Source organism: Ipomoea nil, unplaced genomic scaffold (assembly GCF_001879475.1).
Source record: "Ipomoea nil cultivar Tokyo-kokei standard unplaced genomic scaffold, Asagao_1.1 scaffold1570, whole genome shotgun sequence".
NCBI classification, from domain to species: domain Eukaryota; kingdom Viridiplantae; phylum Streptophyta; class Magnoliopsida; order Solanales; family Convolvulaceae; genus Ipomoea; species Ipomoea nil.
In genome coordinates, this window is record NW_017617998.1 from 474,629 (window position 1) to 486,425 (window position 11,797).

At 34.7% G+C, this 11,797-nt stretch overlaps 2 protein-coding genes across 2 annotated transcripts; both read left to right on the plus strand.

Annotated features, from left to right (window-relative positions):
- The first annotated feature begins 4,192 nt into the window (after positions 1-4,192).
- On the plus strand, positions 4,193-7,120 carry LOC109189929 (carbonyl reductase [NADPH] 1-like). The gene is made up of 4 exons (XM_019340563.1): positions 4,193-4,476; positions 5,814-6,072; positions 6,255-6,437; positions 6,565-7,120. The coding sequence occupies exons 1-4, from the start codon at positions 4,385-4,387 to the stop codon at positions 6,955-6,957; spliced, it is 927 nt and encodes a 308-aa protein (XP_019196108.1). The 5' UTR covers positions 4,193-4,384; the 3' UTR covers positions 6,958-7,120.
- Positions 7,121-8,316: 1,196 nt separating this feature from the next.
- On the plus strand, positions 8,317-9,391 carry LOC109189930 (uncharacterized protein At4g14100-like). The gene is made up of 2 exons (XM_019340564.1): positions 8,317-8,855; positions 9,183-9,391. Exons 1-2 carry the CDS (start codon positions 8,396-8,398, stop codon positions 9,341-9,343), a joined length of 621 nt encoding a protein of 206 aa, XP_019196109.1. The 5' UTR covers positions 8,317-8,395; the 3' UTR covers positions 9,344-9,391.
- Positions 9,392-11,797: the final 2,406 nt, after the last annotated feature.

An 11,797-nucleotide genomic window follows, 5' to 3' on the forward strand; every position in this document is an offset into this window, starting at 1 on the left:
AATATACATATATTGTTTGTTGAACTCTCTAGTATCACTACAAATATATTTTCAACAATCCAACAACAAAATTTATTTCACAAAAAAATAAATTTTTTAATCAATAATCATCTAATCAGATTAGAGAAAATTTCAATTTTGGTGCACTGACTATTGGAGTTGTGTTAATTGCAACACTTGACTTTCAAAAATGTTAATTTAGTACCTTGACTATGCAATTTCTATCAATTTTGGTCACGCCGGCCAAATTGACGGCCAAATCTGACCGGAAAAATTTAATAGGTCAAATAATGAGGGTATTTTAGTCATTTTACTCCCCACCCCTTTCTTCTCCGATGAGCTTATCTCCATTTCAGGCGACGAACAACCTTCATGAGCGGCTTCCTCCTTCAACCGCTCCTATCCGACCAGCTATACCTGATAGAAAGCTTCCATTGACTTAGGAGTATTGAAATAAAAATCCCAGCAACAAGGGAAAAAGGGCTTAGATGAGAAGCATCACCACCGGCATCTTCATCATCAGAACCCTAGGAAACCCCTTTCTAACTACCAAACAATTGAATCCACAGTTGAACCTAAAAAACAATAACAAAAAACATCATCCAACCCATTAAACACAAGTAAAAACAAAGAATCAACTCGAAGATTCAATAAACGTAAATCTAAAGCGAAGAAAATGAAACATTTTCTGGGAGGATCCGAAATACACACCAAAATGGGTCAAGAATTGAAAGTCTTATGCACAGATACAGAGGTGAGTTTATCCATTGGGATGTCAGCAACGAAATGCTACATTTCGATCTGTACGAGATCGGACCCGACGCCACCTTAGAATTCTTCAAGACAACACACGAAGCAGTGAAGAGGCACGGCATTTTAATTTTTTCCGGTGAAGCTCATCGGAGAAGAAATCATCGCCGGAAATGGAGAGAAGCTCATCGGAGAAGAAATCGTCGCCGGAAATTTGTTGAAGCTATCGGAGATGAAAGATAAAATGAGTAAAATGACTAAAATACCCTCATTATTTGACCTATTAATTTTTCCGGTGAGATTTGGCCGGCAATTTGGCCGGCGTGACCAAAATTGATAGAAATTGCATAGTTAAGGTACTAAATTAACATTTTTAAAAGTCAAATGTTGCAATTAACACAACTTCAATAGTCAGTGGACCAAAATTGAAATTTTCTCAATCAGATTATTAAAAAGTTTATCTCACTCAACCTTGTTTTTCTGAATCCAATACTATCTACTCAACTTACTGAATCAATTTTTGTTCTTATCTATCCCATTCTGTTCCCATTCTCACAAGCTAAAAATAAAATAGGGTAGCTCAGGCCTGAGTCATGTTGGTTCCATTTTTATGTTTGGAGTTGGAGATATAAAAACACCAAAAAAAAAAAAAAAAAACAATGATTTCTCCAACACTAAACAAAACGCATGGGGAAAAGCATCACATCACTTATAAAGTGATCTCCATCTAATATGGCCCTTTGCCGGTAACGTAATAATTGGTTGCTAAAGTAAATGCAAATGGTTTCGTTGCGTAGTTGGTTATCACGTTAGTCTAACACTGAAGGTCTCTGGTTTAATTCTGGGCGAAGCCAATAACGTGGGCGTTTCCTTGCTTTGCTAAATAATAAATATATACTATTTGTTGAACTCTCTAGTATCACTACAAATATATTTTCAACAACAATAGTTATTTCACAAAAAAAATTAATTATTTAATCAAGAAATTATCTAATCAGATTATTAGAAAGTTTCTCACTCAACCTTTTTTTTTTTAATCCGATACTATCTACTCAACTTACTGAAACAATTTTTGTTCTTATCTATCTTGTCCTGTTCCCATTCTCACAAGCTAAAAATAAAATAGGGTAGCTCAGGCCTGAGTTATGTTGGTTCCATTTTTAAGTTTGGAGTTGGAGATATAAAAACACACAAAAAAAAAAAACATAAAAAAAAAAAAAAACAAAACAAAAACAAAAACAAAAAAAAAAAAAAAAAAAAAACAATGATTTCTCCAACACTAAACAAAACGCATGGGGAAAGCATCACACCACTAATAAAGTGATCTCCATCTAATATGGTCCTTTGTTGGTAACGTAATTTTTGGTTGTCAAAGTGAATGCAAATTGTTTCATGGTGTAGTTGGTCATCACGCCAGTCTAACACATTGAAGGTCTTCGGTTCCAGCCCTACTGTTTGTTAAACTCTATAGTATCACTACAAATATATTTTCAACGATTCAGCAACAAAATTTATTTCACAAAAAAATAAATTTTTTAATCAAGAATCATATAATCAGATTATTAAAAAGTTTCTCTCTCTCAACCTTGTTTTTCTGAATCCAATACTATCTACTCAACTTACTGAATCAATTTTTGTTCTTATCTATCCCATTCTGTTCCCAATCTCACAAGCTAAAAATAAAATAGGGTGGCTCAGGGTTTCCATTTTGAAGTTTGGAGTTGGAGATATAAAAAACAAAACAAAAAAAAAAAAAAAACAAAAAAAAAACAAAAAAAAAAAACAAAAAAACAAAAAAAACAAAAAAAACCCAAAAAAAAAAAAAACCAAAAATAATAATAATAATAATAATAATGATTTTCCAACACTAAACAAAACGCATGGGAAAGCATCACACCACTGATAAAGGGGTCTCTATAATGCAGTTAGGCCACTGAACATAAAAACGCTACAATTTGATCGCTAAACTAATCAATTTGTAGGTTTTTCAGGTTACTAGCATGTCACCCCTAATTAAAATATTTTTTAAAAATTATTAAAAAAAAAAAAAAAAAAAAAAAAAAAAAAGAAGAAGATCGTTCCTGCCGGAGACGAAGAACGTCTCCGGCCATGGGCTAACCAGGCTTATCTGGGGAAAGGGGTTTCTCACCTTCCCTCCTTCCAACTCTGCTCAAATTTTATGGTTTCAGACAAATCCTTATTTCTTGAAAATTTCTGCATATTTGCAGAGGATTAAGTCAATTTTAAACCGTTTGTTTGTGCCATTTAGTAAACTAGTAATTCACCCGCGCGATGCACGGGAAAAAATTATGCTATTATAAATTATAAATATAAATAAAAAAACTAAAATATTTTAAATTATTTAATATAATAATATTTTTGAGCTTCCATTGGTGAAGTATTTATTATTTTTATAGAATACAAAATTACAATTATAATTATAATTATAATTATAATTATAATTATAATTTTGTATGGTTAATATAGTCTCAAATTATGTGCATATTCAAATAAACTTATAGAGAGAATTTACATAATTACATTGATTTATTCTTAATTGTATTTCATCTATATTATAATTTTCACAATACGAATAATAACTAAGATAATTACATTTGGAAAGCAAATTTCAAATTTTGTATGTATAAATTTAAACTCTAATTGAACACATTTTTTATATGATTATATAATATATAGCTATTTTATTTTCAAAAGTATATTTTTTATATGATTATGTAATATATAGCTATTTTATTTTTTAAATGTTGTGTTTTTTTTTTTATAATAAAGGATGTTGTGGCATTAATTGTAACATTAATTATTTTCCAAATCATATAGCTTTATTATATAAAGGATACCATGGCGGAGCATATTCTTCTAAAGAAGTTGAAGCTTCCATTCTTGATTACCTCCAATGATGTCAGATTTGAGTTTTTCTTTTCCCCCCTTCAAATATTACTACGGAGTATTTCTCTAGATGACTGATTCTTTTGAAATTTGTTTTTTCAGGCATGTTTTCAGATTGGATGATCTGGGTATGCAGTCCCTGCAACTCTTGCCTCTTTATCCAAAGATGCACGTAAGCCTGCTGCGATGCTACCTAGTTCTTCATGTCCTTTCCGCAATAAGTCTGGTTAGTTCATGGTTAGAGACGAAGAAATTTTCTTCGTCTTTTGACGGAGACAATCTTTAAAAAATAAAAAATTATTTTAATTTTAAATAATAATTTTAAAATAAAATATTATAAATTAGGAATGGTATAAAATTGATTAGTTTAGAGATTCAATTGTAACTTTTTTATATTTAGTGATCTAATTGTATTTTGTGTGCAGTTCGATGACCTATTTGACCCTTATTTTAATAAATAAGCTCTACAGAATATTAAAAAATAATAATAATAATTCCTGGTAATTAGATCAAGCTTGTTGAATGGATTCTTGGGAGCACACGGGGCAGTTGCTCCAACTATACCGCAAGAAGAAACTGTTTCTGTTATGTTGCAGACTGCATACCCATCCATTCTCTTTCGCTCTCTCTCAATTCTCAGCAAAAAATCAGAGACAAGAAAAATGGAGGAAGTATCTTACAGAAGCTGAGGCATTATACTATAGATGAACAGAAAAGGTCTGAAATTATGGATAAAAAAGAGAAGGCAAAGGAGAAAAGAGAGAAGAGGCGCCAAAAGACTTCTCTTCTCCGTACCATTCCCTACTCAGATCACCAAAGGTAAACAACAGGAGACCTTAAAGCTAAAAGCTTCAATCTTTGATGTTTCGGTCCAATTTATTCTGTGATTATTATGGCACTTTTCGATTTTGTTGAGCCCCGTTTATCTGAAGCTGCATTATCAGTGAAATAGCAATTCACATAGCTTGGCCACCAATGAATTTGAGAGGATGATGTTTTCTTGAATTTTTTTTTTTGTTCAATTTAGGGAAATGGAATCAAAATTGATTAATTGGTCATTTGAGCATTGAAGAATTGCACATACCGGATGGGAAATGAAAGGCTTGCCAATTTTTGAGTGATAATGAGAGCTGAAACTGCCCTTTTCCTTATATTTTGGTATTTGTGCAGATTGTCAAAAATAGAAAATTTTGTATGGGTAAACACAGACATGAAAATGTGCTTTGGCTTAGGTTCGTGATAGCATTTCGCCTTTTGCTCTTGACCTTCATGGTAAGGTAGGTGTTTATAGGCTAGTGCTAGGAAAAGAAGGAGAAGACAAGTTATCTATATGTTATATTCTGTTCTATTGAAAGTTTGGTATTGTTTTCCTTTGATTGTGTGTACAAGTTTTGCAATGTGAATGGCATAAATATGTGCTCTACACTGAGAGCTTGTGGAACAATATATTGCAATGGAGTTAATACCCAATTTAATCCTCAACTATAGTGGTTTTTCTCAATTTAGTTCTAAACGACTTTTTGTGCTTATTTTGGTCCTCGAATTTGATCGTTTTACTCAATTGAGTCCTTTGTTAAGATAGCTTGGCAATTTCACCTCTAGCAATACCCTTTTAGTCCTCGGCTATAGTAATTCACTACTGGAAATTGTGGAATTTCCGACCACCTGAAAGTGATCTTTAATCAAGTTGAAAGCAAAAAGTGGTCGGAAATAGCAACAAAGGTTTTTCCGGATACCAAAAGTGGTCGGAACAAGGCTATCGACTTAATTTAAGATCACTTTCAGGTGGTCGGAAATTCCATAATTTCCAGTGATTTTACTCATTCGACTATAGTGGTTTTACCCATTTAGTCCTTGATTTAGTCCTTGATTCTAATAGTCAAGGGCTCAATTGGGTAGAACCATCAAAGTCGAGGACCTAATTAAGCACAAAAAGTCTTTTAGGACTGAATTGAGAAAAACCACTATAGTCAAGGACTAAATTGAGTATTAACTCTATTGCAATGTGAATAAGTGTTTCATTTTTTAAACTATACCTAACATGGTAATAGAGTATATGGAAATAGCTTGCTTTATTCAGTGAAACATATACTAGTACTTCTATATTTGAGTTATGAATGTTGAGCTTATCGTTATAAATGTCGGATTATGTTCAGATGGTGGACATCTGACACAATTGCCGTGGTGACTGGTGCAAATAGAGGAATTGGATTTGAGATTGCGCACCAACTTGGAATGCATGGGTTGACAGTAGTTGTTACTTCACGAGTGACAGGCGTTGGTGAAGAAGCGGTGAAAGTCATGCAGGAAGGAGGTCTTAACGTGGCATTCCATCAACTAGATATTGTGGATCCTTCATCACTCAAATCATTTTCTGAATGGTTAAAAGAGACATACGGTGGTTTAGATATACTGGTACGATGCTTGGTCCGTGCCAAAGTTTTTTAAAGCGAAAAGTACAGCAGTATCAGTCTTTTTTATGCGTTTCCCTTGTTTTTATTTTGTTCTACTTAAAGTTTGCTTTTTCGGTTGTCTTTCTACTTCGTTCTCTAATAGGTTTGTGAAGTATTCACTAATAACCATTCCCAAATGTTTAGATAAACAATGCAGGGGTGAATTTCAATGTCGGCACAAGTAACTCTGTCGAGAATGCAGAAACCGTTATCAAGACAAACTATTATGGGACCAAAAACATGACCAAAACTATGATTCCGTTAATGAGAGCAACAGCTGCCGGTGGTCATATTGTTAGTGTGACATCGCGGTTAGGAAGACTAAGTGTAAGGGCAATGTTTTGGTCTGCTCTTTTAGCCTAGGAGCCAATTTTTGTTAATCTTGCACATTGGTTATAAAGTTTTCTGAATTCCTTTTTCTTTCACATAACTTGCACTTGCTTGGTTTTCCCAGAAACTTCCAAATGATGAATTGAGAAAAAAACTGGAGGATGTAGACAAATTATCGGAGGAATTGATTGATGAGACTGTGGAGTCATTTTTAGAACAAGTAAAAGAAGGGACTTGGGAATCTGGTGGATGGCCTCAAACTTTTACTGACTACTCAGTGTCGAAACTTGCAGTTAATGCTTTCACTAGACTAATGGCACGGGAACTGTCAGACCGTCCAGATGGTCAAAAAATCTATATAAACTGCTATTGCCCAGGTTGGGTCAAGACTGCCTTGACTGGTTGGGCGGGGAGTTCTCCCGAAGAAGCAGCTGATACTCCAGTCTGGCTGTCGCTCATCCCCGACAAGTTTGTAACTGGTAAGTTTTTCGCTGAGAGGCGAGAGATAAACTTCTAACTAAGGCTTTGAAGACTGATTATAGATTCAATATCAGTGAAACCGTCTGCTTCTACAGAAACGAAATCTTTTTTTCTGATCTACATTGTATTGTATCACTTACATACTCATGAGAGATAAGAAAATGTCTGTTTTGTAGCTTTAGTCATTTTCTTGAGTAGCATCATTTCTGCTAATTGATCTAATACTACTAATGTTCTCTTGCATTTCATAGTCCATTGAATATCGGTTTATAACACACAGACTTTTCAATCAATCATAACATGCTGTGTTAAGTAAAAAATGTTACTGTCTGAAATTTTTAAAATGTTACTCAAATTATTAACTTTAATATTTTATTATGGTACATCTGACTATCGTCGGGAATTAAAATTAAATAAGCTTATTGTTGAAACAAAGAAGTATATATTTTACTAAAGAATTACCAGTCTACTAGAATTTAACCCTTTGATTTACAGAAAAGTCTACAATCATTTTCTGAAATGTGCTATAAGTGAATCATGTTTTGTGATCCTAATTGACACTGGACTACAATAAGATCAACCAACCTAGATTGCTCATACTTGGTTGGTTTAGATTAAAAAAAAAAAAAAAAAAAAAAAAAAAAAAAAAAAAAAAAAAAAGTCACACTATTCAATAAAAGATCACAACTTCACAATGAGATAAACCAGTCTAGGTTGCTCATTGTTAATCGATTCAAATAAAACAAAGTTAAGAGCAATCATAATAGTGGTTTTTGCTCAATTTTTGAAGAGATAGCTCATACTTGGTTGGTTTAGATTAAAAAAAAAAAAAAAAAAAGGTGACCCTATTCAATAAAAGATCACAAATTCACAATGAGATAAACCAGTCTAGATTGCTCATAGTTAATCGATTCAAATAAAAAAGACTAAGAGCAATCACAATAGTGGTTTTTGCTCAATTTTTGAAGAGATTGGGTGAAATGGAAGAGAGAGAATGAGAACAGAGAAGGATTGAGGTCATACTGCAAGAACTTGATTTTTGTCTCAACGCACCAAGAGCGCCATTTGTCGCGTGAGGTGCAATAACAACACCCGCGTTACCATAGCCTTTTTTGTTTGTTTGAAAACTCATTTTCTTGTTTTTTTATTTTTAAAAAATTTCCTCCCTCCTTTATTTATACTTAGCATTTTAAAATTTGTGTAAAAAACTAAAAATTAAAAATGCCCTAATAGATAAATTTGAAAGAGATAACCAAGTCAACTGTTCAAACTCTCACTAAAATTCGAATTTAAAAATGAAATATCAAATCATTTTTCTGATTAACTTGTCTAGACCGCACGAGTCGAATTTAACCCCGTTGACTCATATGTAATTGCCGCATAAAAAAATCTCTGCGTCGCTCCTTATCAATACGCGCACCACACATTGCTCTGTGTAAAGTGCAAATCTGGAAAAGATAATAAAAAACTCAGCCATGCTCTTCTCACTCAAATCCATATGCTTCTCGATTGTCCTTCTCTGTCGGTGCTGTGTGCATTCTGCGTCGGAAGATCCAGTCCCGGCGCCATGGCCGCCGCAATTCCACGCAGTTACCGTCATGAACTACACCGGCGGGCTGCGAATCGTTGACATATGGTACGATTGGCCTAACAAACGTTACTTCCACATCAACCACTACCAGCTGGGGAAAACGGTGTACGACGTCGAATGGAACAACCACACCTCCTTCGTGTTTACCTTGGACTCCAACCGCGAATGCACCGTCTTGCAATTCCCGGTAGGCATCCTCACGCCGGACTGGCTCGCCGGAGCCAACTACCTCGGCCAGAGGTACAAGGATGGGTTCTTGTGTAACGTCTGGGAGAAAGTGGATTTCATCTGGTACTACGAGGATGTGAATACCAAAATACCCGTGTATTGGGAGTTCTATGATGGTAAAGTTTAAAACATCCCTTCATACCTAGGTTAAGAAATTAATTATGAATATATACTGCATCGTAATAAAATCAGTAGTATTTAAAAATAAATTAAACAACTTATATATACCAGATTAGTTGGGCTGATAATCATTATATTTTAAATTTGACTTTTAGTGGGAGCGGTCTATTAATTTTTCTAATGTCACAAGACAAATCTATCTCGTACATCTTTTAGTTGTATGATTATATAATAAGATTGAGTTTGACTAAATTAGTCTCACCATACTATTATATAGTCAATTAGATATAAGCAATTATTTTATATATATAATTGGGGTGCAGGATTGACAGAGCATGTGATGAAATTTGAGGTGGGAAGAGTGCTTGAAGATTCAAAGTGGCAAGCTCCTGCATACTGCTTTGGTGATGATGCTGTGAACAAGAAGATATCTTTGGTACCAAATCTGGGTAGACATCATCGCGCTCGCATTGAGAATTCATAAAAATAATAAAAAATAAAAAAAATAAAAAAAAAAATACACGTTTTCCTAGTTTTGTTCGAGTACTACCAAGTATAATTACCAGTGTTGCAAAAGGACATCAAAAGTGTATGTGTCCGAATGTCTAATCGATTACTTGCATAAATAAATCAACAACTAACAAAACTTAGTTCAATTCATATTATGTACGAAATAACATGAGTTAATAACCAATATGGTCCTTGACTATAACGTAATTACCAATTTAGTCCTCAACTATTATTCTTACTCAATTAAGTTCTCAACTATACAATTTTTACTCAACTTGGTCCTCTGTTAAGTTGTACGTTTGTTGACCGTCAAAGTTGTGGACAAAATTGTAATCTTCATTATCATCACAGTACCTGTGTAGATGAAGGTTCAGGGGTTGCTGCCGATTCAAACCCACTCATGGCCGCCGCCGCCGATCTCGTCGTCAACAAAGACAGCAGATCGCAAATCTTCGCCATCAGATCACTGCTCGACGCAAACGTTGTTCTTTCCGGCATGCTGCCATAGTGCTGAATGTTCGCCCAAATCGGAGCCTGAGCTCTGAAACAAGAAGATCCGCCCCCTTCGCCCATCGTCTCCGACGAACAGCTTTCCGCTCCTAACGACGGCGGCGATCACGGGAGACTCGTCGCCTGAGCTTTCGGGTGATTATGCACGCCCTTATACACGATCTCTATGATATGCCCGTCCGGTGAGCTCCACCTTCTTCTTCTTCTTTTTTTTCAATTTTTTTTTTTTTAAAGAAAGCAACCCAATTAAAACCGAAAGAAATCAAGAACGATAACCACATTTACACTAATCAGTTGAGCAATTAGAGATTCCTGAGACCGAACAATCAACTACACATGGAGTTGCAGAGTCACTGTGATGATCGTAATAGCTCATGCAACAATGTGGTTCTATCCTCTGTTGTGCTTGATGCCACATTGAGCACACGAGATGGCCATGAATCTGAAGGTGATGGGTATCGTGGGCAAGGTCTACTCACACTGGGTGGGAGGTTTTGCAAAGCCTCTGCGTTGTCAGCCGTGTTGTACATTTGAAGGTCATTGTGTAAAGGCACAACCAAAACCGGTCTGGTAGCTGCAGCTGAGGATGATGCATAATCATGTATACTTGTTCTAAGATGGTCCTCTGTCAGCTGCGGCGGAGAAGTAATGTTATCAATGTTGGTAGTTTGGGAACGAATTGTTTCGTTTATTTCAGTCTGCAGGTTCTCAATCTGGGCTTCCAGCGCAAATTTTTCTTCTTTAAGCTCATCCTTCTCAACAGTCATGTAATGAGATTCTGAATTAATAGCAGTGTTCTCCTTTCTGAGATTATCAACCTGCACAATTTAGTTCCTTCACTAACCGCATCGTTTCTTTTAATATGCAAGCCTTTCAATAATTCTGATGAGATGGATTCAAAACTTTGGCTAGCTCTGCGAATAGCACATTCATACTATCACGCTTCTGTTTCTCCCTCTCCGCCTTGTGGATTTTTCTAGGAACTTTATCGCTTGGTTCCTTCTCAGCCTCGTGGACTTTTCTAGGAGCTTTATCATGTTTTCTTTTGCTGGAGTTGCTGACAACATGAACAGCGCAATTGGAGAAGAATATGAAACCTGCGAAGTTTCATTTGCGGAGGTTTGGGCTGCTAAATGGGGAAGGTGGAAGAGAGCTTATAGAATTACAGTTTTGCTCTCAATTTTAACAGTCAACAAACAGGTCAATTAACGGAGGACTAAATTGGATAAAGAGTGCATAGTTGAGGACTTAATCGGGTAAGAATGATAGTCGAGGACTAAATTGGTAATTACAGTATAGTCAAGGGACTATTTCGGTTATTAACTCAAATAACAATCTTAGAACTAGGATCACTTCATTAACCTAATTATGCATGATTTGCTTCGATCTTATCAAGAATATGTTGTAAAATTAGACACAACAAACGCATGCTGAAAGTAAAGAGAGTATAATAGTATATGAAGCACAAAAGAGGTTTAACTATTATTGTTTTAATGAAAAATATATCGGATAATCTTGAATTATTGGAGAGTTAAGTCAGACAAACACTAGTCTTTAATTCTAAATTTGTAATAGAAAATGCTGCATAAGAGTTTGTGAGAGCAGATTTTTGAGATATCAAATAAAATGAATTTGAAGAAAATTGAGAAAAATTCAGGAAGCGACGCCTTAATTAGTTACTATATGTTGTGAAGGTAAATTGGGGTGAGAAAGATCCATATTTATACCTTATTAATGAATTGAATGCTATTTACAAGCTTTAGAGTAGAGAATAGAAGTGTTGTATTGGATTAATTCGTTACAAAAATTAAATTAAATTTTGCACATATTGATAGCAAAAACTTGTGATGGATACACACTTTGACATTCAATTTATTGATTCTCTTTTAAGATTGATCGTATGTTTAAAATTGAAGTC

Excerpts from the sequence above, each read along its gene's own strand:
- LOC109189929 (XM_019340563.1), top strand. The coding sequence starts at position 4,385 with ATGGATAAAAAAGAGAAGGCAAAGGAGAAAAGAGAGAAGAGGCGCCAA. Across the intron at positions 6,073-6,254 it reads ACGGTGGTTTAGATATACTG|ATAAACAATGCAGGGGTGAA; the intron begins GTACGATGCTTG and ends CCAAATGTTTAG. Across the intron at positions 6,438-6,564 it reads CGCGGTTAGGAAGACTAAGT|AAACTTCCAAATGATGAATT; the intron begins GTAAGGGCAATG and ends TGGTTTTCCCAG.
- LOC109189930 (XM_019340564.1), top strand. The coding sequence starts at position 8,396 with ATGCTCTTCTCACTCAAATCCATATGCTTCTCGATTGTCCTTCTCTGT. Across the intron at positions 8,856-9,182 it reads GTATTGGGAGTTCTATGATG|GATTGACAGAGCATGTGATG; the intron begins GTAAAGTTTAAA and ends ATTGGGGTGCAG.